We start from the raw sequence: 18,270 nt of genomic DNA on the forward strand, positions 1-18,270 counted from the left end.
GTAATTTCATCATTGATAGACTTGTTGCACGTGAAATGTTAAAATACTTTCTTTGAGTAAGAAAATAATATAGGTCAAAAGCTATAATTCACATTTTAAAAAAGAAGAGCAAGAAGAAAAGAAAGAATGATAAAATCTAATTTTCTTATTTTTGTTTGACCAACTATATAAATTGGCAAAAAAAATAAAAGTTCAGACACAAAATCTGGAACAAGTGATGTGATTACTCTGGAAAGGTCAAACATATTTGGAGTTGGGGAAAAGGCAGCTGAGATAGAGAAGGGAACACCTAGTAGAGAATGTTTGGAGGACCTACTCGGGTTGAAAGATGCGTGCCGAAAGTAGATCAACCATGATGGCCACTCAATACCTCTATTGCAAATTGCAACATACAACATGAGACAGAACAAAAGGGAATGCCCTGTCACAGAGGCAGTGTGGGGTGGTGGGAGTTGGGATGGGGGTGATGGGAGGGATACTGGGAACACTGGTGGAGGAGAAAGGGCACTGGTGGAGAGATGTAAACGAAATGCAAACATGAAAGTTCATAAGTTTGTAATTATACCTCATGGTGATTTACTAATAAAAATAAAATAAAAATAAGAGTAGTAAAGAAAAAAAAAGTATTTTTGGAGTCGGGACCAGAGTGATAGTAGAGCTGATAGGGCATTTGCCCAGATTCAATCCCCGGCATCCCATATGGTCTCCTGAGTGCAAAGCCAGGAGGAACCCCTGAGCATCACCGGATGTGATGCTCAATAAAAGCAATAAAAGCAAAATAAATTAATAAAAATAAATGAATTTATATAAACATATTTTAAAAAAGAATATCTGGAATCTTCTTGTCAAGAAGCAAATAGGAACAGATCCTAGTCTCTTGTCCCTACTAATCCCAGTTCTGCAGATTTCTGATGGTTTAGGTCCAGATTTCTGATTTAGGTCTGATTTATTATTTACTTATTATTTATTTTTATTTATTATTTAGTATTTATTTCTGGTTTAGGTCTGATTTCTGTCCAGTTTAGGTCTGGACAGCTGCTGTATGCTTGAGATTCACTTGTCTCAAAATTTTATCTGTTTCTTGGTTTTCAATAATAGGGCATATCTCTTACATGGTCATTTCTCCGTTCATATTCTAAAGGACTCCTCTGGCCACTGGCTGTCTTTACATTGGGAGTTTGTTTTTGTAACAAATGTGGTTCTTTCGAATGACGTTTGTTTGGGGGATTTTTGTGACAAACAGAGTCTTCTGCTCTTTTTGTCCTCTGTGGGACCTGAATCTGGCATTTTGATCTTTGTTTGGTGCCCAGTGTTTTGTCTGAATCCGTTTCAGTCTATGATTTGATGGCTGAATCTACCCTTGAGGCTTTGGGGATGGCAAGAGGCCCATAATCACAGCCATTAGAAAGTTTGATGAAAAATAGAGGTTCACTATTTGCCAGACCACAAAATTAAGCAGCACATTTGGGTCACAGTTAGGTTACAAGAGACGGGGGAGAGGCAGAGAGAGAGAGAAGAGAGAGAGAGAGAGAGAGAGAGAGAGAGAGAGAGAGAGAGAGAGAGAGAGAGAGAGGGAGGGAGGGAGAGGGAGAGAGAGAGGGGGGGAGAGAGAGGGAGGGAGGGAGAGGGAGAGAGAGAGGGGGGGGGGAGAGAGAGAGAGAGAGAGATAGAGACAGAGAGGAGGATCAGAGATATTATATAGATATTATATTATATATAGGTGACTGCCTTGCATGTGAAAGATTGGGTGGGGTTCAATCCCGGGCATCTCATGTGATTCCTTGAGCACCAGCAGAAGTGATTCCTGAATGCAGAGCCAGGAGTGCCTGGTGATCTCCAGGTGTGGCCCCAAAACCAAAATAAAATAAAGAGATAGAGGGGTAAGGGGGTGAAAATCTGCGGGCCTGCTTTTACTGGGACGCAGGGTTAAAGATTTTAGGGTTTCATGGATTTACTCTGGACTAACACATTAAATCTGAAGAACTGGAATTTAATGCACAGCAAGAAAGAAAAGGGAGAAGGGAACACATAAACTGTACACCCAATTGGCCAGTTAGCTAAATGAACTATCTTCTGTAGAGCAAAAAGATCATCATGGGGCAGAGGAGATGTCAAACCATGAATCTGATTTGTGCTCTATGAAAATTGATGCCCCTTGGTCTCAATTTAACCCAAGTGATTTTACCACACACACACACACAAAAAAAAAATTATGTCAACTCTGGGTGTTGATAATACACCAAACTAGTGGAGCACTTAACTTTTCAGCTACCTCCTGAGCCCTGAACAGAGACTCAACAATTCCTGGGAAGACCATGGCTGGCAAATGGCCAGTGTTGGGTACTAGCCATTGATAAAGGACTTCCATGTGACTTATCTTGTGCCTCTAAGTGGGGTCACCTCTCTTCTAGGGAAGTCAAATAAGAGCTTTCAAAAATTCATGGCACCAGGACAAGTGACACATGCCATTTACTATGCAAGAGAATCATAGATTTACAAGTAAGGGATGACCACACTCCCCTCCCCTTCCACCCCCTACAACAGAGGTGATTGTAGATTTAGGCAAAGAAGGGATTGTTTTGTTGAGATTATCCAATGAACTGAGTCCTAGTTCCACCGTAAAAGTACTTTGTCTTTTCAAATTTGAAAACAAAAAAAATTTATTTTTTGCTTCATGCTACCCTTCTCAAGTTTCTTTTTTTTTTCTTTTTGGGTCAGACCCTGCGATGCACAGAGGTTATTCCTGGCTCTGCACTCAGAAATTTGTCCTGGTGTTGCTCTGGGAACCATATGGGATGCTGGGAATCGAACCCAAGTAGGTCGAATGCAAGGCAAATGCCCTACCTGCTGTGCTAATCACTCCAGCTCCTCCTTCTCAAGTTTCTACCTTGTTGTTTATGTCCTACTTATAATAAAACTCAAAGAACATATTGAATATCTTCAACTCACATTTGTCTGCACTCCAGAAAGTTTACTTCCCACACAAACAAAATATGTGTTTTTTTAGGTTTTTTAAAAATTTTATTTATTTTTTAATTTTTAAAAAATTTTATTGAATCACCATGAGATAAAATGTTTTGGCTAAAGTCTTCCATGACCTTAATGCCACTTTAAAATATTTTAATCACAGTATATTTTTCACATTCCAAACTTTTAAAATGCAGGAAAATTAAAAAATGCAAGAAAATGTTACAACTAAACAGTCTAAAAACAATAAAATGAAGTAAAAGAATGTTATCTTAAATTGAAATCAGAGTTAGACATATTTGTACAACTATTTGTAAAAGACTTTAACTCCCAAAAAACATTCTGTTGAAATATAATACTGACCCATTCACATGCTTCTGAGCTCTCATATGTTGTCACTGTGAATGTGAAATGATATAGCTGTTTCAGAACACTGCTTGACAGGTTTTGTTTTGTTTTTTTTTTGTTTGTTTGTTTTTTTAAATTTTATTTTATTAAATCACCGTGTGGAAGATTACAATGCTTTCGGGCTTAGGTCTCAGTTATACAATGCTGAAACAACCATCCCTTCACCAGTGCCCATATACCACCACCAAAACAAAACAAAACAAAACAAAAAAAACCCCACAGAGTACACCTCCCATCCCGCCCCCCCACCCCCTACCTTGTAACTGATAAGTTTCATTTTACATTCTGTTTACTTTGGTTACATTCAATATTTCAACACAGACCTCACTATTGTTGTTAGGAGTACCCCACTAGATTCAGACCTACTGTAAAGACAAATAAGGTCTTTACAGAAATTCAACCGCGGCCGCGCGGTTTTGAATTTCTGTACTTTAACAAGAAGTCCAGGGAGATTTCTTCCAGATATTAGATAATTGCAGGCTTGAAAACCCAATCTGTGGTCGTCTTAATATGGCGGCCACCGCGCCCTTCATCCCCGGAGAGAAAGAGGCGAGAGATCGAAATACCTTTCCCCTCCCGGGCGGGCACGGGGCCAAGGCTTAGTTCTCAGGCTGGAGACATTCTGCGAGGAGTTGCTCACACCGAAATAGGTTTTGCTGGGTCTGGATTCACGCTTGTGCAGCTGCGGAGAGGCCGCACATGTGTGCGGCCCCCGGGATCACATCTCGGCAGTCTTGACAGGTTTAATATGTAGCACTGTTATCCCTTTGTTCATCAATTTGCTCGAGCAGGCACCAGTAACATCTCCATTGTGAGACTTGTTACTGCTTTTAGCATATTGAACACTCCACAGTAGCTTGCCAGGCTCTGCCGTGCGGGCGGGATACTCTCAGTTGCTTGCCAGGCTCTCCGAGAGGGATGGAGGAATCGAACCTGGGTTGGTCCATTTTCTTTTATTTATTCTGGAAAAGTTGAATCTTAATTCAAATATTTATAGACATAGAAATCCTAACTAAAAATAAATAAAAATAATCCAGACATTCTCAATAAGTGAATAAATAAACAAACGAAGGCACAACGATTTCATGAAATTCTGCCCAACAATCAGAGACAAACTGGATGAATCAGAATGCATTATGTTAAGTAAAAGAACCCTGTTCAAAAAGTTACACACTGTGATGTGACTTTATTTATAGGATAATCTTGGAAAAGGCAAACTTTAAGGGTTAGTTACTAGTCGTTAGGCGTGGAGAAAGGGTTAAACTATACAGGAGAAGATATTTAGTCTATTCTAGAAAAGACTCTGAAATGTGCTGTTCTATTGTGTCTTGAAGCCTACTGAGCACTGGGGTCCAGGGGGAGGGACATGTAAAGAAGCAGTTGGTTTGGAGCCGAGAGAACCAATTTTCTCTGAAGTTTTTAAAATCTTTATGCATGTAGGTCCACCCAAGATATCTGGGAAGGTTACCAAGGAAATTGTCATTTTTCTCTTTCTTCTAAAAGACTAAATGATTTGAAGAGATTGCCATCTAGTTTTAGAAATGCAACTAATAAGATAAGTGTAATGAATAGGAATGGGAGTCCTTGTGCCTATTCACTTCATCATAATTAGAATGAAAGGAAGTCACTGTTTTTCAGTCCTGTGAAAATCATTAAATTGGAGTATGCTAGCAGTGTTTCCTTGGGAAGGAGTACTGCTAGTTTCCAATGAGTAGGAGAGAAGTTCTGAAATGAGAGGGCTTTTTATAAATGAGAGTGGATAGTTGAAAATAAACCCCCAAGTAGCCTTTACCAAATACCCTACTTAATTAAAGAGGGCACTTTCTATTTGCTTTTTTGTGTATGTATATGGTAAGGAAATTTGTCAGGAAGTTTTCAGATCTTAAATTGAGAGAGCCTGTCTCAAACAAATAACAAAAATTTTAAAGGTGTGAATAGTTTCAGGGGGCTTCAGAGGTCTCAAGCATTGTCCTTCATGCTACTATGTTTTTATTTTACATAAGGGACTTTAAGGTGAAATTTTCATAGTAAGATTGATCTTGATTATGACCTGTTACTTTTACTTCACTCTTGTAATGAGAAGAGATCTAGGTGCTTTGGATGGATCTCCTAAGAAAAAGATGAAAACAAACTAAAAATATATACTGTTTGAAATAAACATGAAATAAAAAATTTAGAAGAATATTAAAATTATAAATGAACTTTTACCAATTCCACACACCTTAGAAAAACCAGAAACTTCATATGTATACCATTTGATATAAGTAAATAATGCTTCTAATTTTCACATATTATTCTGAATAATTTTTTGAATACCTCTTCACATGAACCAAATTTCTAATATTTTCTATATAGTGAAAGAAAGAAAATAGTTATCTTTGCCTTAGCACATCTGAGTTAAATTTGTGAGTTAATTATTGAAATGCTAGAAAATTTCTTTCGAACTCACAGCTCATGATGTATGTTACCCTAAACATTTTTAAGATAGTTCTCAAATTTTGGAAAACTGTCAAGGCTCCTTTTATATAAGATTTTGGGGCATTAGGGCCAGTAGGTAGGCCAAGAGGGGCAGTAGGTAGGACACTTTCCTTGCATGTGGCTGAGTAGGTGTGAGCCCTGTCATCCAAAATCATGCCCTCTGGGCATGGCCAGGAGATATCAACCCTGAGCACTGCCTGGTGTGGCCCAAATACCAAAAAATGATTCAGGCTCTAAAAGAAATATTGGGCTATGATTGACTTTAAACATTTTTAATTAAAATATCATAAATAAATATTATAAATATGGTGTCATAATTGATGTCAATACATCATTCATGATAGAAAGCTAGTATTATTTTCAATAAGCATCAAAAAATCTGAAGCACCTCCTTAAAAATTGGCGTGTCTTAGGCCTGGTGAGCTAGCACAGGAGTTTAGGTGTTTGACTTGCATGTAGTCAGCCCGCCTTAATCCCAATTACAAATAGTTTCAATTTTTACAAAGAGAAATTACCCAGTAAAATAAACTCTTAGGTACCTCTCAGGTCCTTGGCAGTATCTGTTGAAATGCAAATTCATGAGGTGCAATAATCGTTAGCCTCAAAGGAAATCAAGCTCTGCGATAAGCATCTGCTTTTCTCTTTTCTACTTTCACATTGAACCTCCATGAAATTCGTGCATCAGGCATTCATTCAGCAAGTTTTATTCATTTATCTAGATACCTTTACCTACATACAGTCTAATGCAACTGTCAAAGCAATGCTGCTTACATACTCTATACATTCTTTTTCCACAGCTGTCAAAGATTACATGTTGTTTTTAAGAAGATTGGCACATTTCTCTCTGGCGTTGTAATCTTTTCTCAAAGTTTTCAACTCTTACTTCCTGAAAAATTTACTTGTGTCACCTTTCTTAAGTAAAAAACCTTGGCTCTGGTAGTTGATGTCTTCATTCATTCTTAAATTCTTCTTCAAATTTAATGCTTTAGTATTTGCTCTTGTTATCTATTAAAATATAGTTTAATAACCAAATATTCTTGAGACCATGTTAAATCAAGCCCACTTCTCAGAAATTTCTCCTTCCTCCAAAGTCCTGGGGAATCATAATAGTCCTTTCTTTCTTAGTAAAGATATTGCTTATGCCTAAGATTTAAAACATGAGATTTTTCTCTAACACATATTTGTATTTATGTGTCTTTTTTATTTTCTTCTCATTTTTGTTGGGCCATCCACAGAGGTGCTTAGGACATTCTCCTGGCTCTATTTTTGTTGGGCCATTCACAGAGGTGCTTAGGACATACTCCTGGCTCTGTGCTTACTAGATCACTTCCAGTAAGACTTGGGGACCATAGAGACTATCCAGGATGGAACCCAGGTCAGCCATGTGCAAGACAAGAGCCCTACCCACAGAACTACCAATCTGGCCCATCAAATGTTCTAATTGTATACATTTTTCCTGATTTCAGATGCTGAATAACATAGAACACATTTGTTGAGAATGTGCCAGTACGATTTATTGAAAGCAAAGAGGATTATTTTGAAATACCAAATTCTAAAATATAAATAAATTGAACCTTCATCGTAGCTTTCAAATATATGAAGGTCAACAGGATTAGCAGAAATAAATAATTTTATAATCCTAGTAGAAGATTTTACACTCTCAGTTTCTGATAGAATAACCAGAAAAAAAGCAATTAAAATATAGATTTGAAAAGGGAATTACAAACTTGGCTGAGTGATATAAGTAGAATATTGACCATAGATAAACTGTAAAGAAAAACTCACCAGGGCCAGAGAGATAGTATAAGCATTAAGGAAAGTGCCTTACACACATGGGACTCTGGTTTGATTCCCAGAATCAGAATCATGTGCCCCGAATGATATCACCTGACCTTCAGAACCTCCAACCACTGTCTCACTGCCACTAACCATCTGTCACTTCAGGACCCAAACATCACTGAATCCTGGGGACTGAGTATACAAAAGTTTAGACAAGTTCACAGATTTAGACAGTCACAGGTGAACACTCACATGAGATAAAATATATATATATATATATATATATATGCATATATATATATGGAATGAATGAAAAGATCATCAAATCTTAAGATCTGGCTTATTTAGAGCATATTTCTGACTACAACAAAAATAAAAATGAACAAGAAAATCCACTGAAAAATAACAAAAATAATCCTATATTCCCCCAAATGGACACATCATAAGATATTTTTGAAAAGTTACAGTGGATCTTCTAGCTAATGCATGTGGTGAATTTAGTAAGCCCCATGAAGAGGTCAGGGAAATCGACTTACACATATCTAGTCAACTGACTTATGATCAAAGTTACTATGTTGTGGTGAAATTGGAAAAAGATACATATTTTCAGTAAATGGAGCAAGATAATTTTTTCCATTTGCATTATTTTATTTTATTTTTGAAAAATTTTATTGAATCACGGTGAGAAAGTTACAAACTTTCATGATTGAATTACAATCACACAATGATCAATCACCCATCCTTCCGCCAGTGCACATTCCCCACCACCAAAGGTATAACCCCCCTTTCCCACCCACCCCTTGACTCCATGGCAGACGATATTCTCCATACTCTCTCTCTACTTTTGGGCATCATGCTTCGGAATACAGATAGTGAGAGGTTATCGTGTTTGGTCCATTATCTACTTTTAGGAGCAAGATAATTTAGATTGGATTATTTTTCAAATGTCTCTAAATGTAGCCTTGTATTATACTATGCACAAAAGTTGAATTAAGCATTAAATGTGAAAGAGAAGGCAATGCTTTCTGAGGAAAGGCGTCACTGTGTCCTGGGCATAGGCCAGGAAGGCTTAAATTAGGATACCAATGTTCTAGTCATAGAAGAAAAAAATGGGGGAAAAGAAGAAGGAAAAAAAAAGAGGAAAAAAAAAAGAGAAAAAGAGAGAGAGAGCGAAGAGGGAAAAACAGAAAACAAACAAACAAAAATACAACAACAAAATAACCCAGGCAACACCAGATGAAAACACAATCTATGGGCTGAAAGAAAACATTTAGATGCCCAGGAATGTATTCCTCAGCAGGGCATATAAAGAATTCTTATAATGAAAGAAGTAAAAGGCAACTCAACAGGAAAAAAGTACACACTGAAGACTTTAATACGAACCTTAATCAAAGATACCTCAATGGACTGATGCTGTTTGAAAGTCGCTCAACTTCACTACTCATCAGGAAATGTATATATTAAAACCATGCAGATTTCCTGCCTATGCTCACCCAGAAAACTATTATGAAATTGAAAAACACAAAGTGTTTGAGAGTGTGGTGCAACCCATAGACTTTTGTTAGGAATGTCAATGGTATAATTCTTCCGGGAAAACTTTTTTTTTTAGCCACACCCTATCATGCTCAGTGATTACTCCTGGCTCTGCACTCAGGAATTACTCCTGGTGGTGCTTGGGGAATCATAGGAGTCCCTGGGGATGAACCCAGGTTGGTCGCGTGCAAGGAAAACATCCTACCTGCTAGACTATTTCTCTGGCCCCTGAGATTCATTTTTGGACCTAATATTCAGTATGTTCAATCCATGTACTTAAATACACTTAGACACTATGTCGATTCTATTTCCGGGTAGCCACTTACCAGAAATGAGGAAATCTTCCATAATATGTTCATAGCAGCACTGCTTGTATTAGTTACAAGGATTGACTCAAATATATTTTAAAAGACACACAAATCTTTTAAAAATTAAATTGGAATGGAATATTGTGAGCGATGACATTAGCAGACTAGAGTTATGCCAATAGTATAATTGAATAATCTAAAGATAATTTTAAGTAAAAGATTGTAAAAGGTAAAATATTAATTTGTCCTTAATTCTATTCATCTTTATCTATGTGAAAGTTATAACAAATCTCATCATCCAATTTCATAAAGAAGGAAACCAGAGAACCTATCCCCACATCTTAGAAAGCCGGACAGTGACACCCAGTGTGCTATATGTGTCTGTAGGGCGCAGGGGAGGAGGGTTTGATGGGAGGAAGTGTGGGTGAGGAGGATTTCTCGCCTGTGTTTCTCTTCTGTTCTCTACTAACCCACTTGTTCACCAGCGTCTTCATTTTCTTAGCAAGCCACTCAATTATTGTATCTTAGTGCGTATTATATTTCAATACAAAGGTGGTTTTAAGTGAACATTTACATTATTGGTGGGGTTTGAATTTTAAAAACTTTAATTCTTGTCTCATGCCCATATGTAACAAGTTTTTACCAGACCATTCAACAAATTGCAGAAAAAAAGTCAGTGTCACCCAATGAGCCAGCACCGCCTTCTTGGCCAGGTCCACTTCTGTCTTTGTCTGGGTCTTGATTGTGAAAGAGTTGCCTAACCTCAGGCTCTGTAAATGATTTTTCAAAGAGCTTCTATTATTTGATTTAGCTTAAACACAATGGATATGAAAAAGGTCTGAATAGGCAGAGGGTTTATGAACTGCAGACTATCAACAGCTATTGTTTTCACATTCTAACAACCTGAACACTTTCCAAAAGACAAGTCTGGGATTTAGACAAACATATCTTGACCAGGTCATTGCATAAACTTTCAGAAGCGATGCTGTCGCTCTGCTGGGTTTCTTTTGATTTCTCCTTCCTTCTTCTTTTTTTTTCCAGAAGTTTCTTATGGGCGGAGCTTTTGTAATCCCTTTAATTCCCAAACTGCTTCAGTTTCCTTTTGGAGCAAGTACTTTCATGTTCTTGCAGAGGACAGCCTGATCCACTGTGAAAAATACCAGCTATTAAATGTGTCCTGAATATTAAAAAAATGAGATTTCCAGCTAAGATTGTATGGCTTCTATTATGGACTGCTTGTGTAGCGCAAGGTAAGAGAGTACAATAGAAGACTTTTTTTTTTCTCTGTATTTTAAAACATTTGCTAAGATTCTTTTTACAGTGGCATATAAATTTGGTCTAGAAAATAATACGTAATTACTCTTTGCTAGCTAAGCAAATCTGTGGTATGAGACAACCTTAATTTTAAAAAGGTAGTTATTTGAAGACATCCTATTAGTTACTATAATCTTATTTAATGTAAAGAAATCAGAAAACATGTAATGAGTAGTTTTTCAAACTATAGTGATTCAAATATTTCCCCATAATTATTATAAAATATAATTAAATTTTATCGGCAACAGTATTTGTTAAAGTCCTATGCTGTAGTATTACAATACACGTAAGTATATTTGCATAAATTCACCAATAAAGGTTTTCAGATCATATAATGCATTTATTTTAGTATAAATGGAAAGAAGAAAGAAAAGAAAAAAATTCACCTACAAGTAGTATTGTCGTCTTATTACTTTAATGATTCATTATTTGCATTATTAAACTGAAATGGTACATGAATTTGAAAAAGCAGATTCTAAATTAAATTTAATTATTTTACTATTTCTTAATAAATTAAAGCTTCTTTTTGGAGGAAATTATCTCTTTATGGTAGGTAAATATGTATATGTATGTCATACTTATCTTAAATCCAATGAATTACTTATCACTCATAAATTTACAAAACTTTTTACTAACTTAACAAATTTGTTTTTATACTTTGCTTCTTATATCAACATTAAACTTTCAGAAGCATGAATAAATCACACAAAATCTCTTTCTCTGTGAGTCTTTCAATATAAAAAATGGAGGCAGATTTTTTTTTAAAAGTTAAATCCCTCAGTAATTTTTAAGGCTTATTCAAGTGTCTTTAAAACTGTTTGAGTCTTTTCTCAAACTATTAATTGATTTTTAGCCTATCAATCATATGCCCAGTCACTTTTAAATGAATTGCACAATCCTTTTTCTATATAAACAAAAATTACAGTCAGTTTTTAAAGGTAAGAGTACTTTACTGATAAAAGGTTCCAGAATAATGCAAATGTCACAAACCTTAGCAAACATTTTTCTTTACATGATTGTCATTGTCTTTTCTGTAGTGTTGTTTGTGGTGTAAAGAAGGTATGTTTTATTTCTAACTCATTTAACAGATCAAAAATTGATATCTAATCTTATTTAATGGTTTAGTGATTATAAAGTAGAATTACAATTATTGCTACAATTGGGTACTTGCTATAAAGTATGCAGCAAAAATAAAGTAATAGTGATTTAAATTCCTTGCTTATGCAACTGATTCCAACAGGTTAATTTCTCTTTTACTTTATATTTCATTGTTATACATGCAATTTTAATGTGACACCCATTCTGCAGGTGAATTAGGCATTACTAGTACTGTATATATTACAGTGAGAATGATTATAAGTCTGGCAACTTCCCAAAAAATTAAGTCCAAATTTGAGTCAACTCTTGGATTAGTCTTATAGTTTTCACAAAGTTATACTCAGCGCACAGACTAGTAGAGAAAAATTGACTGAATTTCCACTGGCTACAGAAATATTATTTTATCATTTAGTTCTCAAATCATTAAATTAGTTTGAAATCTATCCCATCAGCCTTCTGAAGCTAAGAAAAATTTTCTTTAAAGATTATCCTTGATTATTACAAAAAAGCGTATTTGACCATTTGCCTCTATTTCTCTTTCCCATGTTGAAACAAAATGGAATATTAAGATATACTGAGTATATGCTGCTGAATTGAGAAGATAGTTTGAAATACCATCACAGACTGTTTTATTCAACTAGATATAGCATTTTAACATTTCAACAATTGTCTCTGCACTGTTGGGATAGAATGTTCCTCAAAATATACTATATGTGTTATAAATAAAAAAGTTCTAAACCAAATATTCTATTTTTTTCCTTTTTTAATCTTTGGAGACTAAGTAGTACTTTTTTAATACAATCTTTTGTCAGAATCAAATTCCTAGTAGTATGGAACATCATTTGTTTCCATGTTGGGAAGTGTTATAGCTCTGGGTGTCACTACAGGTTATGAAGAGTCTGCTCAGATATATAGGGCAAAGTTTAGAACAATAAGTTCTGTTATTTTTTTAAATTTTATTAGTGAATCACTATGAACTTTCATGTTTGTATTTAGTGTACAGCCCTCCACCAGTGCCCATTCTCCTCCACCAATGATCCCAGTATCCCTCCCACCACCCCCACCCCAACCCCCACCATCCCATCCTGCCTCTGCCCCTTTTGTTCTCTCTCCTGTTGGATGTTGTAGTTTGCAATATAGGTATTCAGTGGCCATCATGCAGCTTTCAACCCGAGTGGGTCCTCCCAACATTCTCTACTAGGTGTTCCCTTCTCTGTCACCGCTGCCTTTTCCCCCGGCATATGAGGCCAGTTTCTAAGTTTTACTGAAGAATCTCTACTTTCTGGAACATATCATGACCAAGATTTTACACTGAACTTCTCAGTTGCAAACCAAGAAATTGTACTCTCTTTGAGGCTACATGCAGTAATTCAGGATAAGTAAAGTAATTAAAGTCAAACTCTACCAAAACATGTCTAAGTACATAGTAACAAGGTTCCTTGGGGAGATACATCTTATCATCGAGTTTTAAAGGATCAAAAGTTCTTTTAGTTTCCGCAGTGATACATCATAGACTAGTGATTTAGATATCTGTTTCACAAGAAAAAAAAATATGGCTTATGAGGCTTATTTGAGTTAAAATTTGTGCTTTAATAATAACTACACTTTTATAACCATCTTTTTATAACTACCCTTGATAAGCTACCTTTTTATATGAATGGTATATATTCATATAATATTTTTGTGCATAATTTTGTGATATTTTTGTGCATTTTGTGCATAATGCACAAAACCTGTGATAACAATTTACAATAGTAAATTTTATGCTTCACCCATTTCCAGTTTGGGCACCAGAAAAAAAATATGTTTCATTTCCAAGACAACAAATACAAATTTTTTGCTCCCGCCGGGGGCCCCCCCCCAAAAAAAGAAGACATACTTGAGAGAGTAGTATGAATTTTTACTGCTGTAAAGTGATTTTAAATTATGGAATGGGGGGCTGGAGCGATAGCACAGCGGGTAGGGCGTTTGCCTTGCACGCGGCCGACCCCGGTTCTAATCCCAGCATCCCATATGGTCCCCTGAGCACCGCCAGGGGTAATTCCTGAGTGAAGAGCCAGGAGTAACCCCTGTGCATCGCCGGGTGTGACCCAAAAACCAAAAAAAAAAAATAAATTATGGAATGACCTGTCTTTAAATTTTCTTTTTCTAAAGTTTATTACATTGATATAATAATAAATTCAAACAATCTGAAATTTATGTGAAATATAAATGCCCCAAATATATACCTTTTGGGTTCTTAACTATAGTATTATTCACTACAGTGCACTGTGAATTACTATAATTGATAATTTCTTAGCAACAATTTTAGAAGATTTGGATGATGAAGATGATGAAGAAGAACAGGACAACGTAATTCTGGACATTGTTACCCATATAGGTTGGGTCTGATGGATGGAATATTGCAGTGAACAGTGAATAGAGAGGTGAAGGCATAGAGGGACCTAATAAATTAATTAATTAAGGTTTTGGGGCCACACTCAGAGATATGCTGAGTTTTTCCCTGACTCTGCACTCAGGAATTAATGCTGATGAGCTCAGGAGACTATTTGGGGTGCCGGGGATCAAACCAGGTCAGCATGAGCAAGACAAGCACCCTTTCTCCATAGACTGAATACTTTTTAATCAGAAAATGCAAAACCCACTTCAATAATTATGTAAACACATGTGATAAAGTACTCTTTGCTTAAACCCAAGGAGACCTAGACACAAGAAAGTTTAGTTTAATCATTAGTTTAGAACTCAAGCTAGGTCACTTGTGCTAAATATTTTTTTAATTGATTTAGAAAAAGTAATTGCATGGGGTTGGAGTGATAGTATCATGGGTAGATTATTTGTCTTGCACGTTGCTGACCTGGGTTTGATCCCCAGCATTCCCGAGGCCCCACTGCTCCACCCCCACCAAAAAAAATTTAAAAAGTCACTCTTATATCAAGAAAAATCTGTTTTTTAAAAATTTAATGCTATCTATTTAATGAATTTTGTCCTACTGCTTTAAGAGATACCAATTTAAGTCAAGCCAATGCAATTGTTGTACAGACAGACAGGCCAACAATTTCACCATCCATACTAAATATCTCTTATTTTCTCTAGTCAGAAATGGTTGAGATTGTAGTTCTTAAGTTGAAGAGTTTTTAGTTCAGGTCATTCAAAGTAAAGTCACAAGATGTGCCCAATTTGCTGTAAACAATATAGTAAATCATTAGTTGAAATATTTGGTTATGACATGAAGGATCTCTTGGTTTTGATGATTTGAGTTGCATCACTTTTACAAAAGGGCTACATTTTCTCTAACCCAAAGACATATGAAGATTTTTGCTTTTGAAAGAAAAGGTAGACAAAACAAAGATATCTTGTTGGATTCGTAGCAGCTCGTACACAGCAGCTTGAACTCGGAGCAGAGAGCCAAGCTTCTTTCCCAGAAATATTTCCTACTTTCTGGGTCCTGAAGACATCATTTTGGCTTTCACTCTGCTGGTGGATTTCAGGTTTTATGTGTCACTTCGTATAATTTTTGTTTATTTTCAACGTATTATAATAAATGGTAGCAGCCTTGTTACACCAACGTGTTTTCAAAAGATTTCAAAGGAACACACAAATCTATAATGAATATGAAAACAGGAACAAATGTGGACAGATATATCTAAAGTTAGAGGGTCTGATAATAATGGAATATAAAACTGAGATGGTCCTTATTCTTGGCAACTGACGTTTTGGCGGGAGAATAGACCAAAGCCCAGTAAATATAAAAATATTTGTGAATCACGTGATACACAGCAAAGAAAGTAAAGCAAAGAGTAGAAATGAGGTAATGGAATATGAAAACTCTGCTGGGCTGGTCTCAGAGGCCCAAGTGATCGGTTTGAAAAAAACATCTGAGCATCACCAGAAACATGAGACTAAGCCATCAAAGGTCTGAGGTACAAGTGCTCGAGAAGAAAGTTTGTGGATCATAGACCTTGCTTAACACAAACAGAAGTGTTGGACATGTTACAAAGAAACCAGGGAGAGGATGGCAAAGGGATCCAAGGCCAAGGCAAGAGTTTGGGATGTATTATAAAAGCGGACGTGAGAGAAGGCTTTCAGCCTCTGGAGTGAGTCAATTCCCAAAAATCACCTAGAGTTCTGTGGAGACTATGACGTCATGGAGTCTGAGGCACTGGTCAACAGACCACTTCCAAGTCAAGGCCACTGATAGATGAACAACTATCAGTGTTCAGACTGAATTACTGAGTGCAGAGCCAGAAGTAACCCCTGAGCACCGCTGGGTGTGACCAAAAAAGAAAAAAAAAAGACTCATATTTAAAATTCATGAACTATTTATTGATGAAAAGAGTTCATGAATTGAAGAATTCTTTATAAAAATTTTTATATAATGCAGCATATATGTATATACATATTATATATAATAATATAGAATATAGAATATGTTATTATATATAATATGTATATACATATAATAACACTGTAACAATGTCTTCCCGTTGTTCATCAATTTGCTCAAGCGGGCACCAGTAACGTCTCCATTGTGAGCCTTGTTGTTACTGTTTTTGGCATATTAAATACACCATGGGGAGCTTGCCAGGTTCTGCCATGCGGGCGGGATACTCTCGGTAGTTTGCCGGGCTCTCCGAGGACAGAGGAATCGAACCCGGGTTGGTTGTGTGCAAGGCAAATGCCCTACCAGCTATGCTATTGCTCTAAAAAAATTTTTTTTTCATTTTTTTGTCTCCCCAGCAGTGTCAGGGTGACCAAGGCTACACTCGGGCACCTGGAAGGCCATGCGGAATTGGGGATAAAGCCCGAGTACTGCATATTGCATTTCCGGGAATATACACAATGAAATGTTAAAAGTTGTTGAAAAGGAGGTTGGAAATATAGGCTGTTTCACCTTGGAGTTTTTTTCTGCTTGTTTGGGGACCACACCTAGAAGTACTCGAGGGGTATTCCTGGCTGTGTGTGTGAGCCCTGGTGGCGCTCAGGGAGGCAAGAGGGGCCAGAGGTTAAACCAGAGTCAGCGGCACGCAGGGTGCTAAAACCTTTACCGTCTACATTTGATGCTAATATATATTATATAAAACAATTTTTTTAAAGAGATGTTTTAAGAAAAAAAAATTAGAACCCCGCTTGCGTTGCACGCAGCCAACATGGATTTGATCCCGGGCACCCCTTATTGGCTGCTCAGAACCAGGAATGAGCCCTGAGCGCCTCCGCGTGCTCAGGATAAATTGGAGGGCGTGTGCCAGACGAAGGAGGCCTTATTTTGTGGTGTATTAGCACCATCTAGCGGACAAGGTATGCATTTTCTTCAATTATAAAAATCAACATGAGGGCTGTAGGGTGCTTGCCTTACTAGCTGACCGGATTTGGGCTCGATCACTCTCCTGGCATCAATTTTGGTTCCCTGAGCCCGTTCAGGAGTGTGGTGCCAATCAATCAATCAAATGTAAAAAGTTATGACCTCATGCAACGTGAGTGCCTAACCCTCAGTACCTCCTAACGTCCTGTCTCAGGCCACTGTTTTTTCTTTGTTGTTCGGGGGCCACACTCAGGGGAGTTCAGGTCTTACTCCTGCCCCTGCCCCCTAAACTTTTTTTCCCTGCCGTGCCAGGAGTTGAAGCGAAGGCCCCTTCACTGCAAGCATGCGCCCTGCCACTGAGCAATCTTCTCCACCCTACAGCTTTTAACAAAGAAACTCTAGAAAAAAATGTTAAGTCATGGCCACAAAACCAAGTAAGAAAAGATTAATGCCACCATGGATGGGAAATATGGGGGGAAGGGGACCCCTGATAGGAGGTGGAGAGAAATGCACTGGTGGGAAGGTGGAGCCCCAAGATTGGGTTTATGAGATCCTGTCATTAATAGTACTGTAAAATTGTAAATCATAGTGTCTAAAATTAAAAGAAAAGGTTAACAGTAAATACAATAACAGTACATATGCATGCTGATAACTATCCTTGTATTTTCTATTTAATCTCATTTAATTTACATTTCCATGTAATTGGTTGGGGTATGCTAGTGTGTTTGTTCTGATATGCTAGTGTGTTCATTCTAATATCAAGGGTAGTTATATCTAAATTAATCAGCACACTGTTAGAAATATTAGCAATTACAATAAGTAGGCATGAGTTTGTTTATTAATTTCCGGTGCTCTCTTTATGCCATTTAATTAAGTTTTTACAAATTAAGACTTATACTGCACACGTAGGCCCGATTCCTTGGCTGCATTGTAAAATATGACTGAATAAAACATGAATGTATTATATTAAAATGAGCTAAAAGAGAATTAAAAAGAATTAAAAAGAATTTTAATCATTTATGCTAAGTGGTAGAACATTTCAGCATCCAAGAAAATTCCTGTGGGTTTCCTCTAGATCAGTGTCTT

General features: G+C 36.8%; 1 protein-coding gene across 1 annotated transcript in view; it reads left to right on the plus strand.

Annotated features, from left to right (window-relative positions):
• Positions 1-10,589: 10,589 nt before the first annotated feature.
• CFH (complement factor H) overlaps positions 10,590-18,270 on the plus strand; it is a 65,538-nt gene continuing 57,857 nt past the window's right edge. Inside the window, exon 1 of the mRNA XM_055144560.1 lies at positions 10,590-10,723. Coding sequence (XP_055000535.1) covers positions 10,666-10,723 — 58 coding nt within the window. The 5' untranslated portion in view covers positions 10,590-10,665. The remainder of the gene's footprint in view (positions 10,724-18,270) is intronic.

The sequence above is a fragment of the Sorex araneus genome, chromosome 7, assembly GCF_027595985.1.
Source record: "Sorex araneus isolate mSorAra2 chromosome 7, mSorAra2.pri, whole genome shotgun sequence".
In the NCBI taxonomy this organism is placed as follows: Eukaryota; Metazoa; Chordata; class Mammalia; order Eulipotyphla; family Soricidae; genus Sorex; species Sorex araneus.